General features: G+C 38.4%; 1 protein-coding gene across 1 annotated transcript in view; it reads right to left on the reverse strand.

Moving 5' to 3' along the window:
* Positions 1–24,518, reverse strand: part of Sc2 (trans-2,3-enoyl-CoA reductase Sc2) — a 183,872-nt gene that overhangs the window by 144,962 nt on the left and 14,392 nt on the right. The window contains exon 2 of the mRNA XM_090384691.1: positions 17,240–17,290. Within this exon, the coding sequence (XP_090240817.1) occupies positions 17,240–17,290 (51 nt within the window). The remainder of the gene's footprint in view (positions 1–17,239; positions 17,291–24,518) is intronic.

Here is a 24,518-nt window from a genome sequence, read left to right on the forward strand (position 1 = left end):
TTTGTTCGTGGGCATTTCTTTTGCCTTATTAATCTGTTTGGATTGTGTTGTTTCAGCCTTGTTGGTCCTTGTCACTTGGGCATAGGTTAGGAATTCCATTTCCTTGTAATTATTTTTTTCCTCAGTCACTGTGTTCATCTTTGTTCTTAACACTATTTTCAGTGTTTAACTCTATTACTCTTTGCTCCAATACAGTCCAGCAGTTTACTTTTATCTGCGGCCTTATTGCAGACGTTATTCTATTAGTTTGTTTATGTAGAAAGTCCTGCAAAGTATAATTTTAGTTCCTTAATTTGTCTAATTGGGTCTTCTATCTCATTGATTTGCCTCAAAATTTTTCTCTTCCTCTGTCTTTGTCTATTTGTTCAGTGGTGTCTTTTTTGTTAGTTTTTCTCTAATTTCCACTTGATTCCTCCTTTTTTGGCCCTTTTATTGGTATCTTCATTGTTATTAGAGGTTTTCCCTTAATATTCTCACTTCAGTGTATGGGAGATCCTCTCTATCAGTCATTTACATTTCCTGTTTCTGTATTTTTTTGCAAAATTCTGGCCATTTTCTTATTATAATATTGTTCCTTAGGTTCAGGAGAATAGTTTAATATACTTTTTAGAAGTGGCTTATTTAAACCTAAGAAACATGATTTTCTATTTTTGGTGGGAAAATTGCTTGATTGATTTAGTGGTTTTATGGCACATCAGTGTCAGATGCTTAATGTGCCAAGTCAAGGGGAAAAAATCACGGTAAATAAAGAAATCTACTTTAAAATCTAAATTTAAGTTAGATCCACAGTTAGATTTGCATTCCCCATCCAAAATAACATCTATCCAAGTAGTTTTAACAGTAAAATAATCAAAATCCCTTGTACTTTAGAGGTGTAAGCAAGTCACTGTACCAGTAGAATTGCTACCACTAGCGCTGTAGAGATTGCACTGGACAAAAATATGTTCAAAAACACAAAAATAAGAATAAACAATTGTAAATAATACTCTCATCTGAATTACCTCAATTGTGTTAATCTGTAATCTTCTTTAAAATCGAAAAATCCATGACGAAACACTTGCAAAAATTCACAATTCACGAAATCGCAGTCAGTCGGTGTCCACTGTCTACCATCAAGTGCCACTTTGTGCAGGCATGTCTGTTCTCCTTCGCTGTTGTTGTATTTGGGTTTTTTTTGGCACAAGAGCCTCTTGGGCCATATTGTGCCTGTTCATGATTTGTTTGTCACTATGATCACAGTCTATTATACAGATTTATGTGTTTCAAATAATTAAACAGTTCCTCGAAATTTGTTTCATTGCCAAGAATATTAAATAAGGTTAAGTGTTCCTGTAAGTTGGACAGGGAGATAAAGCTTGATTTTCTGACTATTGAAAGTTGGGGACATTCTATGAGGATGTGTTTTATTGTTAGCTGCGACTGACAAAAGAAACACTGAGGAGGATTCTCTCCCATAAGCAAATACAGGTGAGTTAGATGCGAATGGCCGATGCGGAGCCTTGCTAGAATCACTTCTTGTCGCCTGCTTCTCCTGGAACTAGATGTCCACAGTCGTGGCTCTTTTTTTATCTGCAGCAGTTTATTATTGGTTTGAGTTTTCCAAAGGAGAGACCATTGTTTCCTGCATGTTGTTTTAATGACAGATTTCTGATCGGTGTAGGGAACTTTTAGTTGTCTGGAAGATCCAGAGTTGGGATGCTTTGCAGCAGCGTACGCATGTTCATTACCTGAGATGCCAACATGACCAGGGATCCAGCAGAAGGTAACCTTCTGATTGACTGTTTGATAGTGAAATAACTTAGATCGGATCTCTTTAAGAATGGGGTGAGAGGGAGAAAAAGTAGATTGAATGGCAGTGATTGCGCTTAAGGAGTCTGTATATATCAAAGATTCCTTGATATAGTACTTGTTTATATTATCTAGAGCCAGTTTTATTGCGAATAATTCTGCAGTATAGATACTGCATTCAATGGAAAGAGACACAGCTACTGAGAAGGTGGAAGAAACTGCTGCAGCACCTACAGCTGTATCTGTTTTGGAGCCATTCGTATAAATATGTACTTTTCCTGAGTTTTCCAAGGAATGGATTTATGGAGCTATTGAAAATTTGTATTAGCCAGGGATGTCTTCCCCCATCTTAAAAAGAAATTGTCACAGAGCGGTACGAATTCAGTCCAGGGAGGTTCAGGAGTACCAAGGTCTCGGAAGACATTCTGAAAATTAATGTTCCAGCTGATCATGAGCTCTTGCAGTCGAAGCCCTGCGGGGCAATTCTCATTAGGTTTATTTTGATATAGCATGGTGTACAGTCTGTCCTCGTATAACACGTGTTTGCATTACACGAATTCGATCATACACAATTTATAAATAGGGGAACGATATCTTATATAACACGAACCGAATTCGCTTATGCACGATTCGCCTTTGTGTTTACAAGAAATGGTAGTCGAACGCGGCGGAATCACCACAACTGAACACAACACAGTAGGAATGAAGAGAAGATTCTGAAATTTTGTTTTTATGATTTCGTGGAAGGGGAAACACATTTAACATAATAACGTAAAAATCAACAGAATTTCAGCTACTGTATCGGTATTATCGCAAATGTAATTAGATCGACTTTTACTACCCGTTTATAACAGATTCCACTAGCAGGAACCACCAATAAACCGGAAACTGCAAATTGTTTTTATTGTTTTATGGTAGTGACCTCCAGTAAAACATAAGCATGTAATATGTGAGAATAGTGTGTTTTCGCCTTTACTGCATTGTTTATTCAGTTTGTACACAGGCGTTGCATCGTTTATTCAGTTGCTACTTGTTCGCTGTGCGTTTATGTATATCAAGCTTGCCTCCTCATTTTTGTTCAGTTTATAATTGTGCTCTATTCTCAAAAAAATGAGTAAAATACTTGAAAAAAGTGTGAAAAGGAAGCGTTCTGGTGAAAATACTTCAGAGAGAAAAAGAAAAGCAATATCAATAGAAGAAAAATATGAAATTGTGAAACGCTTTGACCGGAATGAAAGAACATGCGATATTGTGCGTGCTACAAGCCTAAATGAGGGAACGCTGAGAACAATTAGAAAGAATGCAGAAAAAATAAAAGCAACTTTCATAGCAGGAACAAAACAAAGTGTAACAAAATCAGTTAGATCAAGACACAAAGAACTGAAAGAGATGGAACGTCTTTTATCTGTTTGGATAGAAGGTCAAACAAAGAAGAGATCAGGAACAAGTTTGCTTACGATAAAAGCAAAGGCATTGGCAATATTTGAAGACCTGAGAAATAAAGCTGAAAACCCTCAAGAAGTGCCTCCCTTTACTGCCAGTAGTGGCTGGTTCAACAATTTCAGGAAACGTCACGCTTTCCATAATGTGAAATTATCAGGTGAAGCTGCGAGTGCAGATGAAGCAGCAGCAAAGGCATTTCCGCCGATACAGAAAAAACTAATTGAGGAAGAGGGCTATAAAAAAAAAAAAAAAAGTAAAGTGCAGCCATTATCAACCCACTGCAGGATGGAAGCCTCCTCAACAATTCATGTTGAGAAGAGGGCTATACACTGGACCAAATTTTCAACTTTGATGAAACCGGACTGTATCGGAAAAAAATGCCATCACGAACATATATCTCAAGAGAGGAAGCACGAGCTCCAGGCTACAAGGCTGCTAAGGATAGGTTTACCGTTATGTTAGGAGCAAATGCAAGTGGCGACTTGAAACTGAAGCCTGTTATAGTTTATCATGCAGCCAATCCACGAGCGTTAAAAGGGATCACAAGGACTACCCTGGGTGTTTACTTTAGGAACAGCAGAAGAGGGTGGATGACAGGGCAGATCTTCACTGAACTTCTACTACATTTGTTTGAGGATGTGTTTCGAAGCTACTGCAAAAAGAAAAATTTGGATTTTAAGATTTTAATTATTTTGGACAATGCACCAAGTCACCCTCCAACCCTTGCTGAACTGTCACCAAACATCAAAATCCTGTTTTTACCGCCTAACACAACATCTTGTTGTGTTAGGCAGTAATTGCTGTTTTTAAGCACTATTACACAAGACGGACATTTAAGATGCTGATAGCAGAAACAGAGGGCGAAAATGCACCAACAGTTAAAGACTTCTGGAAGCGATTCAACATTAAGAATGCAATTTACATAATTGTGGAGGCCTGGAACGAAGTGACAAAAGAATGCTTGCATGGTGTTTGGCGGCCTCTTTTACCAGATTTTATTCGTGATTTTAAAGGCTTTGATCCTGTAAATGAGCTTCCTAAATTAAAAGCACATTGTGTTGCCCTCGCAAAGCACGTTGCCTTTGAGGAATTGGAGGAAGATGATTTAGAAGAGTTGCTTCAGTCTCATGAAGAAGAACTTTCAACTGAAGAACTGCAACAACTTGTTGCTGGAGAGCAGGTGGAAGATGAGAAAGACGAAGTTGAATGCCTGAACGCCACTATAAAACCGCTTTCTACTTCAGAGTTATCTTCAGTTTTAAATTCATTTGAGAAAAGTATGCAATGGCTAGAAGATAATGATTATAATGCAGAAAGAAGCAGAAGAGCACTTCATACAATTCGATCTGCTTTGGAGCCATATAAGCAGCTGCTTTGTGAAAGGAGGAAGATTGCGAAACAACAGAAACTAGATGTCTTTTTTATGAAAACACCCAAGAAAGAGACAGAAAATGAGCCGCAGCCCTTTAGTTCTGGCCTGCCCACATTTCGTCCAAAGTCCTCATCGGCATCTCCTCCACCTCCCAGTTCCGATAATGATGACAACCTGCCGCCACTTTCCCCATAATTACGCTGCTTCAACCCCTTTCCCTCAAGCTTGTCTTCATTTACTTTTAAGGTAAGAATCTAAATTTAAATATTTAAATTATTAATTTTACATTTTTCAACTGTAAGTGTTTTATTACGATTATTTATTGTGTTTGGTAATGTTTTGGTTAAAAATGTGTGTCCAATCTTGGGTGGTCGGCCCCTAACCCTATTTTTTCCATAGGGCCTGTTGTTTATATTACACGATTTTGCATTGCACGAGGTTTTCTAGGAACACAACTATCGTGTTATACGAGGACTGACTGTATTTAGGGTCGAACAAGTGCTGCCAGCTAGGATGTGATGGAATACTCTTAATCTTTAGTGCATAGTTACATAATAAGGATTTTCTCCTTAGGTGCAGTGGAGGTTCATTTGCCTCGATATACAGGCTGTGGATCGGAGATGTTCTGAAGGCTCCCACAACTATCCTAAGGGCACTATGCTGTATGGTGTTTAGACGTAATAGCGAACTGTTCCTAGCGGAGTCATAGACAGGTGATCCATAATCTAAGCGTGATCTTATTAAAGCTCTATAGGGATGAAGAAGAGAGCTTCTGTCAGCACCCCAGGACATAGCAGAAACGGCTCTTAGGATGTTCAGTTTTTTAAGACACATGGTTCGAAGGTAAGATATATGGGAAGCAAAATTAAGTTTATTATCTAAATGTAGCCCAACAGACGAAAATTGTTAGTGACAGGTATCAGGCTGTTTTTTAAAAATATTTCTGGATCCGGGTGGAGTTTTCGTTTTTTACAAAAGTGAATTGCAGTGGATTTTTTTTCGACTAAAGAATAACCATTCCGCAGTGCCCATGATTCTATTTTAGCTATGGAAATTTGAAGTTATCTTTCAATGGTGTTCATTGGGATTGACAAGAGATACTGAGGTCATCGGCAAACATGTACGGTTCTACTGTATTTGGTACTTCCCGTGTCATATTTGTAATTCTTACTGCAAATAATGTTGGACTTAGAATGGAACCCTGTGGTACACCCTCCTCTTGTTCATATGGTTTGGATAAATTGTTCATATACCTTACCTGAAAATTTTGTATGAATTGAGGTAACTGACCTCTCAAGCCGAAAGAATGGAGATCTTTTAGTACACCATATCGCCAGGTGGTATCGAAGGATTTCTCAATATCGAGATTAATCATGACTAGATGTTCTCTCCTTATAAAGGCATTTTGGATGTTTGCCTCTGCTTCTATCATCACATCTAGCGTGGACCGGTTCTTTCGAAATCCATACTGGCTGCTGTTTAGTAAGTTGTTTGCTTCCAGGAACCACGTTAGCCGCCTGTGAACCATTTTTTCCAGGAATTTTCCTAGACAACTAGTCAGTGAAATTGGCCTGTAGTTATGCGGAAAGGTACGATCCTTTCCTGGCTTCGGGAAGGCTAGAACAATTGAATGACGACAGGAGAGTGGGCAGGTATTTTCTAAGAAAATACGGTTGTAATATTTTAACAATGTTCTTTTTGCTCTGTTGTCAAGTTGCTTTAACATTATATAATAGACCCCATCTAGCCCAGCAGCACTACTGGGTGTTTTATCGAGTGCCCTTAGAAATTCTGCTAATGTGAATGGATGGTTGTATGGATGTGAAACTGCCGTAGAAAAATTAATCTTATGCTTTTCTGCAGATTCTTTAATTCTTTGAAAGGCTGGGTTAAAGGTGGATATTGCTGTTATGCTGGCAAATGATTCTGCTAAGGCATTTGCTATTTCTCCTGGTGATGATGACAACTTCCCTTCCCAATTTAATATTGTAGTTGGGGACTGAACATATTTGCCATTGAGCATTTGAATTTTCCTCCATATGATTCTACTATCTGTGTCCTTATTTATACTTGAGGAAAAGCTAATCCAGGCTTCTTTCTTGGTATTTCTTCTTATTTTACGGAACTTGGCTTTCAGTCTTTTGAAGTTAATTAGGTTACTAGTTGTGGGGAATTTACGAAATAAATTCCAAGATCTGTTTTTTTCCCGTTTCGCATGCGTACAATCTTGGTTCCACCAGTAGTTACTGTGTTTCCGTTTCCCCGGTAAAGATTTTGGTATTGCAATGGTGGCAGCTAGTAATATTTGAGTAGTAATGTGTTCCGTGACATTTTCTATAGTCTGAGATTGTATAATTTTATCATCTAACTGAACATGAGAGGCATATTCACCCCAGTGTGCCCTACGGAATTTCCAAATGGAGCGACGTGGGGAAGGGGAGTTTGCTCGTGTTTGGAGTTTGCAGAGAACTGGCAGGTGATCACTGTTCAGTGGATTGTCAAGAACAGACCACTCCATAATAGTATATAAGGAGGGAGAACAAATCGAGAGATCTATTGAACTCATGGATCCAGTCGAAAAATGAATGTAGGTTGGCTCGCCAGTATTTAAAATGGTGAGTTGATAAGCATCAAGAAAGGATTCTATTAGCTTACCTCTCTTGTCAATTGTTGGAGATCCCCACAGCAAATGATGTGCATTGAAGTCTCCGAGCAAGCAGAAAGGAGATGGTAGCTAGTCTATTAGATTTTCTAGGTCGTCTGAAGTGAATAAGAAATTAGGAGGGATATATATTGATGCTATTGGTCTGAAGAGCAATATGTTTCAATGGAACGTTGTTTCTAACAAGAATTGCCCCTCCTCCACGGGCTGGCGAGTCTATTCTCCTATCTCGTCTGAAGATGGTGTAATTTTTAATGGTGGGACACACTCGTGCATTTAAGTAGGTTTCCTGTAGGGACATGCCTGCCAGAACATACCGGTTGATGAGATCATATAGATCGTCTTTTGTATTGCGAAAGCCTCTAACAAGTCTCTGATCAAGTCGCTTAATTCTTCTTGCTCAATGTAGTGTGGGGCCTTTTCTTTCCATTAAGTGGTTTTGTTGTTCATTTTTGTTTCTGACTGCTTTTTAGTTGAAAGTTGCTTGCCTCGATCCGATTTCGCTTTCTCTTTCTTTGGAAAGTAGGAACGTGTGATGTCCATCTCATCAGTCACATGAAGTTCTAATATACCATCATCTGTTTCACTGCGTTGGTCAACATCCGTGCCCGTTGAAACTGGTGGGTTCAGTACTTTAGTTTCTGCCACTTTTGGTTTTGCTGTTTGAGGCACGTCAGTTGGGGTGTTACTGGCTTTATTATTATTATTATTAGCCATATGGTGGCAAGGAAGCCTGAGGCTTAAGCTGCACCAGCAAAAAAAATTCCCAAGTTACCCTGAGAGAGAGAGAGAGAGAGAGAGAGAGAGAGAGAGAGAGAGAGAGAGAGAGAGAGAGAGAGAGAGAGAAGGAATCACCAAGAAAGAGAAGAATGATGATATCCAGCTCAGGATCCTGGGTTTGCCAAGCCCATACTCACCAGATGTGAGCCCCTGGGGTTAATTCAACCTAACGTTGTTTTCCATTGCAAAATATCTTGAAAACTCTTCATTTCACTTACGGTTAATGTTTGTACCTTTGGCAAGTAAGTTCCACTGTTGTATTCTGGATCCGAGTAATTCAGCTTTCTCTTTAAGGTAAGCCCAAGTCTCTGATCAAGTCGCTTAATTCTTCTTGCTCAATGTAGTGTGGGGCCTTTTCTTTTTCTGGCTCGTAGTCCAAATCTTGTGAAGTACACGGTTCCACGACATCTGGTAAAACGATTTCTTCTGTTGTTTGTTTGTTATTTGGAGCATTAGCAACTAAGGCCATATTGCTCCGGGGATATGCGGTGGTCATTCCCTAACCTTTCCGCATCCTCCGTATTTGGTGGTCACAGGCTCGAACCCCGGTCTAATCAAGAAGCATGTGCTACGCACTGCTGCTCCTGCCCACCTGGCTACAGAGGTGCCAATTTCTTCTGTACCTTCATCACTACTTCTAATACCCCAAGATTTTGGTGGCACAGATACTGGCAGTTCTTTACCGTGTGGCACTGGCCTAATTTCTGATGAGATATTCGATGCAGTGCTTGCTCTTTTTGGAAATACCTTTTATTTTTATCATGCAGAAATAGCAGTCGTCGAAATGATTCTTGCGCCACACCACAGGGACGGAAAAAGGTAATGCTCTCAGTTTGCCATATAACCACAGCCTTAAGTTCATTGTACAAGTAATACAACAGATATGTGGAGCCCAATTTTTTTCTTGGTCACTGATCTTGCAGCCGAAGTACAATGAATATGCAAAAAACTTTTGTGAGATTGTATATTTTCTTCCTCTGAGTTTTTGGGGTTAAGTGTCCACAAACATAGCAGAAGGTCTGCTATGTCTGTGTGTCTGGGTGATTGATGCAAGTTCTGTGTTTGTCTTCAACATTTTAACAATGTGTTAACCTAAAAACAGTTGTTCAGCTTTTTGTTGTGAAGGACACTGTTTGGAAGCAGAGAGCAAGGAACGTGCCCAATCAGCGATGGATAAATTTGGAGGAACTGTAACATCTGTTTGAAGACCTACTGCCTGAAATTGTTTAGCAGCAGTGGCATATGTACGCTTTGGTTCTGTTAAGAATATTTGTCTTCTTGCCTCTGAGTATATGACTTTATTCTCGACTTTATATTTTTGGATTTTTTTCCCTTGTTTCCATAATTCGCATATTTTGGAAAAAGCCGGGTGATTACCTTTACAGTTTGGGCAATGAGAAGTAGCAGTGCATTCAGATTGATTATGATCATTTGATCCACAATTTGGCCATATTGCCGCACCTCTACATGCAGTTTGGGAGTGTCCATATTTTTGGCACTTATAGCACCTGATTGGATTCGGGATATAAGGACGCACACAGCAATGAAGACAGCCAGCTTAGCTAAAAGTGAGGATTATACTCCTTGTGGGAACAAGAATACCATCTTTCCGAGTCAGGATTCTCCTTACTTGGATTACTTTTTGTTCTCGAAGCTCTTGGACTATTTCCTCTTCTGATATTTTTAATAAGTCCCATTCTGCAATTACCCCCTTCGAGGAGTTTAGTGTGGCATGGGGAGTGACTTTTATTGGTTGTCCACCAAAGGTAGTCAGCTTTAATAAATTTGCAGAATGTTGAGATTTACTGGTCTCTACAAGAATATCCCCGGACTGAAGTCGCCTTACCGTTTTCGGTGAACCTGCAGCAGACTCAATACATTTTTGTATAAGGAATGGCGATAACTTACTCAGAGGCTGCTCTGAGAGAGAGTGTAGAATGAGGAATAATATCTCCTCTTGAGGGGTTGTTCTCAGCCTCTTGGGTTGAGAGAAGTCATTATCATTGTCATTTATATTGTCTCGTCTTGAGCTCAATGGCTCTAAAGGTGGATACATATTTTTATTCATCTTTGCTCCTTTCAGCCCTGGGAGAGTGGATTTCTTCTCCCAGGTTACCGGTCCCGGCATGGGGAGGCAGGAGCAGTGCCGCTAGAGTGACCAAGCAGTATAAAAGTTAGTACATTAATTTAAGGAAAAAAAGAAGAAAGGTGTTTTTCCTTTCTTAAACTTGCTTACGATTTGTAAGACTAAGTTGTCTAATAATAGAAAAGTAAGAAAACTTTTATAACTGAAACAAAACTATATCTTTGAGAAAACGCTCTAGCATTAGCATTAGCATTAGTAGAGGCATTTGATGCAAGAAAGCAAGCTTATGCAGCATCAGCCAAAAAAAAAAAAAAAAGTAACATAAATAAATAAAAATAACCACTTCCACTTCACCCCTCTGTTCGTTCGAAATACCTGTCCAGCTGAGCCTTAAACTTATTTAGGCTATCAACTTCCACGACAAGGGATGGAAGTCTGTTCCACCCACCAACCACCCGCTGGCTAAAGGCAAATTTCCGCACATCTATCCTACATCTGTCTTTCCTCAATTTGAATTTATGCCCTCTCAGGTGATTTTTCTGAGCTAGAGGAAGAATCCCATCAGCATTGAGCATGCTCAAACCATTCAAGGCTTTGTACACCTCTATCAGATCACCCCGCTGGTGCCTAGTTTCCAGACACTGTAATTTGCAAAACTTAAGCCTTTCTTCGTAAGAGAGAGAGATCTAGAAATCTAGAAATCTAGAGATCTAGAAATCACTCAGGAAATTGCTTGATCACTATAACGCTTGGCACCCGGGGCCGTTCTCCTTCGCAACTGCAGCACCACTATCAAGTGGAATGTTTTCCGACCCCTTCTTTCTACTGTTAACATATATAAAAAAGTCTTTGCTGCTTTTCTTTTCCAGAGACTGTTTGTAATATGCTTTGGCTTGCCTAATCTCCTTTGTGACTTGATTGCAGGCTAGTTTATATCCACAATGGGATTTTGTATTGCCTTATAATTTATATGTCCCATGCATTTTTCTTCTCTGCCACAAGTCTCGTTAGTTCATCTGACATCAATATAGGTCTTGAATAGTATTTTAGTTGGTATGAAAAGCCTAGTAGCTTCTAAGCTTGCTTCCTTGCATCACTTGCCACTACTAATGCTAACTGTAGCTGTGTAAATCACAGGGAATGCATTTATTATTCACTTATTCAATCTCTTCTACTCAATTACCTCCTTTATTCAATCTTAATGAAATTTATTTTCGAATCATCCTTACCTACAACATTTATATACAACTCATGTCACTCTTATTTATTTTCAATAAGTATTTTAGCTTCACTCTTTTCCAATTACTTTATTAAGACTTTCTATTTTATCCTCTTTCTTTCTCATATCCTCCTCCTCCTTTCCAAATATAATACTCATCTGAAGTGAACTCATTCTTATCATTACCAATATATATTTTCCATGATATCAACCAGTTTAAAAGATCCAGCCAACCAATAAATCTACTTTAATATTCACTCTCAAATACATTAAAACTTTATCCATACATTGGCCCCATCACAACTATAATTATGTCACTTATGCAACTGCTACATTTCTTGGACCATTTACCCCCCCCCCCCTTTTTTTTTCATGGTAGCTCTATCTGCATTGTCTGGACATCCTTCTGAAGTAAGAATGCTTCATTCTCTCTTCAGACCATTATATTTTGTGCAAGGCTCAAGGGGTAGAATTTTTTTCAGCCTAGACTGTACTTGTTAACAGGAGAGATTGCTTCTACAGGGATGGGATACACTTAAATAGAAAGGGTGCAAGAATATTTGCTGATGCTATCGAGGCAGTGTTAGGTGGGTCGGAAAACTGCTAGCTTGGGGGGATACAAAGACTAATAGTTTAACAGTAACCGCAGGCAGAGGTGAAGGTGATTCTTGCACAACTTCTATTAGAATAAGAAGCGACCTGGAGCGAGGGGTGTTGGGGGTTTCAGGGACGGATGGCAGTCATCCTGGAATAGTTGGGTATATGGGATGTGTTAGGGTAACAAGGAATAGGCATAGGAGCATGTATGCTTGCATGTATACCAATGCTAGAAGTATAGTAAATAAATTTGATGAATTTGAAGTGTTGGTCAAGACATCAAAGGCGGATATTGTTGGGATAGCAGAGACGTGGTGTCACAAAGATATAAGGAATGCAGAACTGGAATTTGGGGAGTACAATGTGTACAGAAAGGATAGACAGGACAGAAAGGGAGGAGGTGTTATGCTGTTAATTAAGAAAAACATAAAATCAAAAGAAGTGCATCCAGTTGATATAGATGGACAGTGCACTGTTGAGTCAGTTTGGTGTGACATAAGCACTGCAAAAGCAAAAATAAGAGTAGGAGTGTGTTATAGGCCTAATGACTCGAATGAGTACAATGAACAATTGTACAGAGAAATAGAGTGGGCCAGTAAATCAGAATGTCTTATAATGGGGGATTTTAACTTCCCAGATATTGACTGGAACTTGTGGGTTGGTCACTCACACACTAGTCAGACTTTTGTGGATTTATTGGATGATTGTTTTCTGCAGCAGCATGTTCGAGAGGCAACCAGAGAAAGTAATACTCTTGATCTGGTTATCAGCAGTGATCATTCGTGTATTAAGAATTTGCAGATAAAGGAACCACTAGGTGGCAGTGATCACAGTGTGCTGAAGTGGGATTTACTCAGAGGTAACTACCGTCAGGGGTAAAGGAAAGGGTTTTTGCTTCCGTAAAGGGGAGTACAGTGGTCTCAGACAGTTTTTAAATTCTGTACAGTGGGATCGACTGACGATGTTACAAACAGTAAATTCTAAGTGGGAAGCATTTAAGGAATTAATCGTGGAAGCTACTAGACTTTTCATACTGATGAAGAAATATTGTTCAAGGTTTAGGCCTAAATGGTTATCAAATGAACTAATGAGACTCGTGACAGAGAAGAAAAATGCATGGGATGCATATAAATTATCAGGCGACGCAGAAGCCTGTAGCAGATATAAGCTAGTCTGTAATCAGGTCACAAAGGAGGTTCGGCAGGCAAAGGCGGAATATGAGAAATCTTTGGCAAAAGATGCTAAGAAAAACAGCAAGGATTTCTTTACTTATATAAACTCTAAAAGGAAGGGGCTGAATATGATTGGTCCACTTGACATCGATGGTTCGACTGTTGATGATCCTGCTCAGATAGCAAACAAACTGAATGAGTATTTTGCATCTACATTCACACGTGAGGAATCATTACAGTTTGAAAATGGAAGAAGGTTATCAAATTGTAGCAGTGTGCTTAATGATTTTGTAATAACTGAGAGCAAAGTGGAGGAGAAATTGTTGAAGTTAAACATAAGAAAGGCACCTGGGGCGGATGGGATCTATCCAGTTATATTAAAGGAGGCGGCAAAGCAACTAAGCAAACCCTTAGCCATAATTATGAGAGCATCCTTGGATTCAGGGGAGGTTCCCACGGCCTGGAGATGTGCAAATGTATCCCCAATTCACAAAGGAGGTTCGAAGGGTGACACGAATAATTACAGACCAGTTAGTTTAACTTCTGTTCCGGGTAAAATAATGGAGTCACTGGTTAAAGATGCATTGCAGGATCATCTAGACAAGACTGCAGCAATAATTCAGACACAGCATGGGTTTGTTAAGGGAAAGTCTTGTCTGACAAATTTGATTGGTTATTATGATGTGGTCACAAAGGAACTGGATGCAAAAAATAATTTTGATATCATATACTTGGATTTCAGGAAAGCTTTTGACACTGTTGCGCATGGAAGACTACTGTACAAATTGGAGCAGAATGGTATTAAGGGTAAGTTGCTACAATGGATAAAAGGATGGTTAAGTGGGAGAAGACAGAGGGTGGTAATCAATGGGTGCTGCTCTTCGTGGACTAATGTTATTAGTGGAGTCCCACAGGGTTCGGTGTTGGGTCCACTGTTGTTTTGTATATTTATCAATGATATTGATGAAGGTATATCAGGCTTAATGTCGAAGTTTGCAGATGACACGAAGGTTGGCAGGGTTGTTAATGACAGTAATGCAGTGTGCTACTGCAACAGGATCTAGATAATTTGGGCAGATGGGCTAAGAAGTGGCAACTGAAGTTTAACCTTGACAAATGCAAAGTACTGCATATGGGTAGAAGTAACCCCAGAGAAACGTACCAACTGTGTGGTACTACACTTAAGGTGGTAGAAAATGAAAAACACCTGGGAGTAATTGTGCAGTCAGATATGAAGTTTTCTGAGCAATGTAGACAGGCTGCTAGGGCAGGTCATGGGGCTTTGTCAATGATATATAGGAATTTTACTAGCAGGGAAAAGGAGGTGATTGTCCCTCTGTATAAGGCAATGGTCAGGCCACGCCTTGAGTACTGCGTACAGGTCTGGAGGCCTCATTTTAGGAAGGATGTAGATTTGCTTGAGCGTGTACAGAGAAGAGCAACACGATTGGTGAGGGGAATGAAGGGATCCTCTTACCAAGAGAGGCTTAAGTTCTGCAAATTGCAGTGGCTGGAGACTAGGCACCTGCACGGTGATCTGATTTAGGTGTATAAGGCCTTGAATGGGTTGAGCACGCTGAATTCTGATGGGATCCTTCCACTTGTTCAGATTATGAACCTATGGGGGCATAAATTCAAATTAAGAAAAGACAGATGTAGAATAGATGTGCGGAAATTTGCCTTTAGCCAGCGGGTGGTTAATTGCTGGAACAAACTTCCATCTGTCGTTGTGGAAATTGATAGGTTGAATAAATTTAAGGAGGAAACTGGACAGGCATTTGGAGGGAATGGTGTGATTTTTTTTTTTTTTTTTTGGCTGATGCTGCATAAGCTCATATACTTGCTTTCTTGCATCACATGTCACTACTACTACTACTTGCCCACTTATAATACTCCAATCAGAGTCAAAACCCTGGTATGGGTTGACATACCCTTTAAATAAAAAGCAATGAATGTCTCCATTGGAGCAGTAACTACCAAAGCAACTCGTGGTGAAGTGCCTCCACAATATGAGACTGATGCACTAAGTAGCAAATCCAGTTTGCTACTTAGTATACAGATATTAAATATCTATACCTGATGGGTATGACATTTAATAATTATATACACATTAGGTATTTAACATTTATATTTAATAATCAGGTACAGATAATTTAATATCTGTACCTGATGTGTACAGATATTGTGATTTTGGGACCTGCGATCACTTATCCTGCTTGTGCTTAAATTCAATCAACTACTGTACAGCCACTCCCTGACTTACATAAGGGTTGCGTTCCATGGAACTCTATGTAAGTCGGAATTTCCCTAAATGCTTATGCAGCACTCGCAAATTTTCTTCAATCAAATTTCCTTGAATTTGATTGAAGCAAAAAAAATATATGTTTGCCGAACATGTATAAATAGAATTATTTATTCAATTTTTTTATTTCATGCGCTGGAAAAATTACAAAAATTATAAAAAGAGATAGGAGACAGCAAGAGAGAGAGAGGGGAAACATAACGTCAGCAAGTTTTACCTTTCAAGCATCGTTGCCAGAAATAACTCTCCAGCTGATAAGCACACTGCCAAGGAAGTTGAGGGCTGTGGAGATTTAGAAGGAATTTTTTTCCTTCCCAACACATCACAAAATTTCTCTGCAGCTGCAGAATCAGCAATGGCAACTTCACCACATACTTTAATGTGTTGGAAACCAGCATGATGCTTAAACCTATTAAACCACCCGTTGCTTGCCATGAACTTGGCTTGGGGTTCGCCGTACTTATCATTAATATCTCCATAAATACTTCTTGCTTTTGCTTGAATGGCCATTGGACTCAGGGGCACTTGATTCTAAATATGATTTTCCATCTCTATTATTAATAGCTTTTCCATCTTTGATATGGCACCTGAATGCTGTTTTGTGATCACAGCTGATCTTAAATGCAATGATCCTTTAACATGTTCTTTTATACGCGTTTTATATGCATAATGTCCCTTAATATAGTATTCACTGTTGAAGCAGCAAGACCAATTCTGTGCAATACATGACAAACTTTGTCTTGCTTCATACTTCATAAATAATCATCTTCATTTCTAAATCAATTTTATTTTGTTTCGTTTCTAACACTGCCAGCTCTTGCACTTTCCGTTGGTCCCTTTCCCTTCACCATTGTAATAAGTAAATAGGAATGAAGAGAAGTTTCTGAAAATTTATTTATGTTTTTTATATGATTGAAGATTTCAGTGCAGGGGAACTCATTTCAAAAAAAAAAAAAAAAAAAATGTGTTATTGGGTTCACATTACGGGATGCAAAATACGCTTCCATGATTTTTTTTAAGTTTGCACCGGCCAGCAAAAATTTACATATTGTCGAATTTCTGTTAAATCGAGTATTATGTAAGCCGGGGAGTGGCTGTACATCTGATGATTTACATATTCAACAGTTTACCATAAACCTCATAAAACCATGCTGCGTACTCCCAAGGATGTATGTACACCATCAAAGCAGGCTATGAAATGCTCAACATGTCAGACAAAAATTGCATTTAATATAAATTAGTAAAAGGAGCTGGAATTTTATTTCAATATATGAAATAAACAGTGTAATAAAAAAAGATTGAAAAACTGGTCATAGTAAGTGCCTTTGAGTTTTTAACATATTCACCTCTTAGTTATATTATTCAATTAAAAATATTATTAATTTTAGGTTTACTCCTGGATAATGATGTCATTTCTAAAGTGTGCATAAGTCCAAGCTTGTCAATGGAAGGAATAAAGCACACTAAAACAGAAAAGGCAGAAAAACAACAATAAACTGCAGCTTTTATTAAGTTTAATATATAAGAAATTTATATTTTAATGTTAAGACATCAAAGTATCATTAGAATTTACTCAGACGCAACTGAAATTTCAATTTCTAAGAGGTATTCAATTTTTAAGAGGGTATTAAAGTTGAAATTTCTTGCTGACATTGGTGGGGGGAGTAACTGGCTGAATTAGTTATAAAATTGAAAAACTTTATTAACAATAATTTTTTTTTAATACATAAGAAAATAAGATATGCTCTTACAACTACAACAAATTCATACCACTGTATTCTATATTATGCAAGAATTAAGATAGAAAGAGATAATTACATCAGTTAAAGTTGTTATTATTTTCCCACTTCCTGGTTGAATAATCTGGAGCTGCAAAAAATACATAAAAGATATTAGTGTTCATCTTCTTTAAACAAGCTCTTTAAAAGTTTCAAATATAATTGTCAATTATAATATATAAAACTATAAAACCGAATCTGCTACTTGGCAAATGAACTACAGCCATAAGAACATTCCTCTATAGTCATGCATGTGTGTTGGAAGGAACCAGCAACACAAAATTATAACTTCAACAAATAAAATTATGCACTGAAATGTTTAATTGACAGGAGAGTCATGTCAAAATGGCCAGTAACCAGATATTGGAAAAGATATTTGCTCAGTTAAAAACTCAAGTGTAGCAAGCTTGATTTCCTAGTAATATTAAAACTACCTGTTCACCAACACTTTAATTGTAAATTGTGAATAAATTCAGCAATTTTCCTTATTCTTTGCTAAAACCGACAAAACAGAGATTTGAACAGATTACACCGGTCAACAGCTAAATGTTTCGGTATAAAAGTTTGTGTAGCAACACAGCAGCCATTAAGGATGAGTCACACTATTTCCTGTCTAGATGCATCAGTCAGGCATCTGTCCATGCTAAACTTGTTGTTTTCAACTGAGCAAACAATTAAAATTTAGCATGCAGAGTGTGTAAAAAGTGAGGATAATTTTTGTTGTTTTTGGTGAAATGATATTTGCGTTACTCATAGAGGTGTGCCATTACTCTGATAATAAAAAAAGCTTAAAACTGTTATTTTGGCTGCAAGGTTGTGGTCCTAGACAAAAGCTGGGGGCCTCATATTTGCTGCAATAATTGTACTCTTAATCTCCGCAGCTGGTTAAAGCACATAAATTCAAATTGGGCATTGAATGGGGCATTTATGCCCCATTTGAAGGCATAAATTCAAATTGAGGAAAGACAGGTGTAGGATAGACGTGTGGAAAGTTGCCTTTAGCCAGTGGGTAGTTGGTTGGTGGAACAGACTTCCATCCCTTGTCGTGGAAGTTGATAGCCTAAATAAATTTAAGGCTCGGCTGGACAGGTATTTCGAACGAACAGAGGGATGAAGTGGAAGTGGGTTTTTTTTTTTTTTTTGGCTGATGCTGCATAAGCTTGCTTTTTTGCATCATATGCTTCTACTAATGCTAAAGTATTACTTACATATGGGAAGCAGTAACCTCAGAGTAACGTATCAACTCTGTGGTACTACGTTTTGTAGAGACAGGATACACTTAAACAAAGGTGGTGCAAAAGTTTTTGCCAGTATTATTGAGGATACCTTAAAGGTTCAGGGAAACTGCTAGTTGGGGGGGGGGGATGTGGGTAATACTGACGTGCGTTATCTGATAATATTGGTCAAACTCTTGCACATACCTCAAGAGTTCTTATCTGTTACCCCAACTGGACATATTATCTAGATGTTCTGGGGACAGAAACGTTTCAAGTGAGCGGGTAGCTAATGCCAGGGATGAGAGCCTAAAAATCTTCAAGGGTTTTGTTAGGGTTGTTAAATATACAAGAACAGTAAGTCTTAATTGTTTATACGGTAATGTTAGAAGTGTCGTCAATAAAATGAGCGAATTCGAACTGCTGGTTAAAACAAGTAACGCGGACATAATAGGGCTTACGGAGACGTGGTGCCACCCGGAAATTGGGGATGATGAGTTTCAGTATGGCTTGTATAATGTATTTAGGAAGGATAGGGTAGATAGAAGGGGTGGTGGGGTCATGCTTCTTATCAGAAGCAGCCTGAGTGTGATGATAGCTTTCCCGGATTCAGACGTTTCACATACTAATATAGAATCTGTATGGTGTGAGATAGTTGGAAACAAAGGTATAATGCGAGGAGGAGTAATCTACAGACCAGGTGATTGTGAAGATTATGACGAAAGCCTCTACATGCAAATGGAATGGGCAAGTAAGCATCAATGTCTTATTATGGGTGATTTCAATTTGCTCTAATTGATTGGAGTAAATGGGAAGGAAACTCGACATGGCGAACAAAATTTTTAAATCAACTAGATTACTGTTATTTGTATCAACATGTCAGGGAAAGTACTAGAGAAAAGAATATTCTAGACCTCATCATCACCCATGAATCAGATGACATAACAGGGCTGACAGTAGAGGAAACAGTAGCAGGAAGTGATCACGGAGTTCTACGGTGGATGATGATGAGAGAGGTAGCAGTAAAAGGCAAAGGAATGGGTTTTAATTTCAGAAAAGGAAATTACGATGCCTTAAGGTACTACATGGCCTCTATTAACTGGGTAGATACTGCACAGAGAATGAATACATTTGAACTGTGGTATGCTTTTAAAACATTAATCACAGATGCCTTGAATGCGTATATACCATTAAAAAAATACTCCGTGAGGAGGGTTCCAAGTGGATGAATAGTGAAGTTGCCACATTACTTGAGCAGAAAAGGGTGGCATGGAAAAGTTACAGAGCAATAAAAAGTACTGAAGCCTATAACAGCTACAAGGTGATCTGTAATAGAGCCACAGAAAAGGTTCGACAGGCAAAGGCAGTTTACGAGAAATCACTAGCAAACAGAGCAAATAAGGAATTCTTCACATATATAAATGCCAAGAAGAGAAGGACAAACCAGATCAGACCTTTACATAAGGGAAAGGGGATAGTATTAAATACACCAGCTGCCATTGCAAATGAACTCAACAGTTATTTTGCATCGATATTTACAAATGAAAAACCTTTTGTGGCAATGGGAAATTGTGGGAGCGAAGTTGAAAAATATGTAATTAATGATATTGAAATTTCGCAAGATTATTTAATGAAAAAACTTTCGAGCCTACAGGCAGGCCAGTAAGGCTCCCGGAGTTGATAGAATATACCCTATAATCTTAAGGGAGGCAGCAAGTGAGTGCATTGAACCATTGAGGCTAATTATGCAAGCATCACTAGACTCTGGGGAGATTCCCTTGGACTGGAAAAGTGCCAATGTATCTCCAATACATAAGGGTGGCTCTAAGAGTGAAGTGTGAAATTACCGACCTGTCAGTCTGACTTCAGTGGTAGGGAAAATCATGGAGACAATGATCAAGGGTGGAATTCAGAATCATTTGGATCGAATTGAAATTCTCAAGGATACTCAGCATGGTTTTGTAAAGGGAAAATCATGTTTAACAAATCTGGTTCGCTATTTTGAAAGGGTCACTCACGAGCTGGATTTGGGGAATAACTTCGATATTGTTTATTTAGATTTCAGCAAAGCTTTTGACTCAGTCCCACATGAGCGGTTGCTTTATAAGCTGGAACAGGTTGGAATCACTGGGAAAATCCTTAGATGGCTTCAGGGCAGGAGGCAGAGGGTTGTGATAATTGGCCTCAGATTGGGTTGATGTAAAAAGTGGGGTTCCCCAAGGATCAGCATTAGGACCACTGTTGTTTTTAATTTTCATAAACGACATCGATGAAGGGATAGAGGGCGTGATGTCTAAATCTGCAGATGATGTTAAAACTGGTAGAGTAGTTAATGATCACTGTCAAGCTGAGCTTCTTCAGAGAGACCTAGAATTCAGGAATGGTCAGAAAAATGGCAGCTATGCTTTAATCCAACAAAGTGTAAGGTATTACACCTGGGAAACAGTAATCCCAAAATAACTTATTCACTTGGTGGAGTTCAACTAAACCCAGTACTGGAGAAAAGGGACTTGGGTGTTACGATACGGTCAGACATGAAATTCTCTGAGCATTGTAAACAGGTTGCAAGGAAGGTGTCCTATCGATGATCTATCGAACTTTTGCAAGTAGAGATAGGGACGTCATAATCCTATTATATAAGGCTTTTGTTAGACCACACTTGGAATACTGTGTTCAAGTATGGCGACCGCACCTAAAGAAAGACATCGAGCTTCTTGAAAGGGTGCAAAGACGAGTAACTCGCCTGATGAGATCGGCAAAAGGGTGTCCATATAAAGAAATACTTCGAATATGTGGGTTGCAGAGTTTGGAAACTAGACACCTTGGAGGAGATTTGATTGAGGTGTTTAAGGCTGTGAGAGGCATCAGTAAAATGAATGAGGACGGAATTTTCAAGGTTATAAATGATGCTAGAACTAGGGGACATAAATTCAAGGTACGGGGAGAAATGTTTAGATTGGACTGCAGGAAGTTTTATTTTAGCCAATTATGCTAAATTACTGAGTTATAAATTACTGGAATAAGTTGCCTACATGGGTGGTAGAGGCTGACAGTTTGGGGAAATTCAAAGGTCATCTGGATAGTACCTTCGGGTCAGGGAAGCGCATAGGATGATAGGTTTAATTTCCTTTTCTTCTACTAATTATTATTATTTATTTATCTTATTTTATTTATTATGTTTTTTTATCATTGTTTTACTCGGTTTTTCTTTTTTTTTGGCCGGTGCAGCATAAGCCATAGGCTTTCTAGCACCATGCAGCCATTACTAATACTAATACTACACTGTGGTAGAGAATGAAAAGGACCTGGGGGTAATTGTGCAGGCAGATATGAAGTTTCCTGAGCAGTGCAAACAGTCTGCAAGGGTAGCTCATGGTCTCTTGTCAATGATATACAGGAATTTTTCTAGCAGGGATAGGGAGGTGATTATCCCCTTGTATAAGGCAATGGTCAGGCCACGCCTTGAGTACTGTATACAGGTCTGGAGGCCCCATTTTAAGAAGGATGTAGAGCTGTTGGAACAAGTACAGTAAACCCCCGCTATTCGCGGTATCTGTATTCGCGGTTTCGCATATTCGCGGTCGCTGATTTAAACCTAAAAAAATGTGAATTTTAAAGCGCCGGAACATTTTCCGCCATGAAAAAAACATGGGTGTGGCTAAAATCATTTTGCCCAGTCCACAGAGTAGTACAGTCAGTCGTCTTATAACACGTGTTTACACTACACTAATTCAATCTTACACAATTTAGGGGAACGATATTGTATATAACACGAACTGAATTCACATATGCACGATTCGCCTTTGTGTTTACAAGAAATGGCAGTCGAACGCGGAATCACCCCAACTGAACGCAACACGATAGAAATGAAGAGAAGATTCTGAAAATGTATTTATTTTTTTATAGCAGTGAAGGGGAAACACATTTCACCATAATAACTTAAAAACCAACACAATTACAGCTATCGTATTATCGCAAATGCAATTAGATAGAGTTCACTACCAGTTTATAACAGATTCCACTAGCAGGAACGCAACTGGAAATTGTTTTTATTGTTTTATGGTAGTAACCCCCAGAAATGTAAAATGTGAGCTAGTGAGGTGTTAATAGAGTTGTCTCTGCCTTTATGGTGTTGTTTATTCGTTTTGCTACACGCTCACAGCTTTATGTGTATCAAGTGTGCCTCCTCATTTTGTAATTGTGCTTTATTCTCTAAAAATGAGTAAAAATAACTTAAAAGGTGTAAAAATGAAGTGTCCTGCGCTCAATGGGTGGGGGGTGACAAAATCGCGAGCGCGGATGTTTCAAGCTAATTCTTGTTCAGTATGTGTAATGCGCTTGTCATAGAAGGTTTCATCTCTTGCTTTTAATTGATACGTTTACAAAAGTGAAAAATCTACCATTTTGCAGTGTGTTGATGTAAACAGACTTTTTCGAGCGTGTTAAAGTTAAAAGAAAGTGATTTTATTGTGGACAAGTTCTTTTCTAATCCTACAAAAATATGGCCGCGAATAAAAAGGGAACTGTGAAAAGATCAAAGAAGGTGATGACATTAGCGAGTAAAATTGAATTGTTAGACAAAATTTCTAATGGTGAAAGTGTCTCCTCAGTGGCAAAACATTATAAAATCAATGAGTCAACGGTACGATCAATCAAGAAATCGGAAGAAAAAATCCGCCGTAGTGTCCGTGAAAACGCGCTAATTGCATCAAAAATTTGCTCTATAACTCGTGATGTGAAATTAGAAAAAATGGAAAAGGCTTTAAATCTGTGGATAGAAGACCAAACTCAAAATAAAATTCCGTTAAGTTCACTTATCATTCGTGAAAAGGCAAAACACCTTTATCAACACTACACTTTAGTGAAACTGGTGATAGCACTTGCGGGATAAGTTTTTTAGCCAGCAAAGGCTGGTTTGAAAGATTTAAAAATCGATATGGTTATTTTTCGCCCAGCAACCCATGTTCTTGATATGTTTTTGAAAGGTTTCTTTAAAATGTCTAATAAATATGTACAGTATTACATTTAATAAATTGTTTCTTATTTTCATTTCGATGCCTTATGCTTTTTTTTTTTTTATGTACTTACTCTCTACGTTTGTCTATGTACATAGTCATATTATGTAGGTAAATACACATAATACGTACAGACAAAATTTTAGACTAATTTTTGTTATATATTTCATACTTTGGAACGGAACCCTTTTATTACCATGGGCGCCATAACTCAGTATTCGCGGAATTTCTCAGGAACGTAACCCCCACGAATAGCGGGGGTTTACTGTATAGAGAAGGGCAACAATATTAGTGAATGGAACAAAGGGTTGCTCTTATGAAGAAAGGCTTAAATTTTGCAGATTAGTGTTTGGAGACTAGGCACCTGCAAGGTAATCTAATTGAGGTGTATAAAGCCTTGAATGGTTTGAGCATGCTTAATGCTGATGGGATTCTTCTTCTTGCTCAGATTAATCACCTAAGAAGGCATAAATTTAAATTGAGGAAAAATAGTTGTAGGATAGATGTGCGGAAGTTTGCCTTTGGCCAGCGGATAGTTGATTGGAGGAAGACTTCAATCTTTTGTTGTGGAAGTTAATAGCCTAAATAAATTTAAGGCTGAGCTGGACAGATATTTCGAATGAATGGAGGGGTGAAATCTGAGCATTTTTTTTTTTTTTTTTTTTGGCTGTGCTGCATAAGCTTGCTTTCTTGCATCGTATGCCTCTACTAATGCTAATGCTCTCAAAGTACCTTCTATGGGACCATTTAGAGGCCTGTTTTAACATAGCATAAGCACTTTCTGAAATTATTATTTCAATGAGCTGAGGTCTGCATTCATACAAACTTAAATGCTGGTGCAACTGTGAAGATATACCTTATACAGTAAACCCTCGATTCAACGACTAATAGAGGAGAAGGGGTGTCCGTTAATGCCTTAAGTCTGTTAAATGGGGGGGGGGCATTTTTATTGTTCTTAATGTAAAAAAAAAAAGCTTTAACAATATACAGTACTGTAAAATATAAAATTATAAAATTATAATAAAGAATATGTAATATTTTGTTGTAAATATAAAATGTTGCAATTTAGCCTTTGATTTACAGATATCAA

The sequence above is a fragment of the Mastigoproctus giganteus genome, chromosome 11 (genome assembly GCF_048544385.1).
Source record: "Mastigoproctus giganteus isolate SK-2022 chromosome 11, ASM4854438v1, whole genome shotgun sequence".
In the NCBI taxonomy this organism is placed as follows: Eukaryota; Metazoa; Arthropoda; class Arachnida; order Uropygi; family Thelyphonidae; genus Mastigoproctus; species Mastigoproctus giganteus.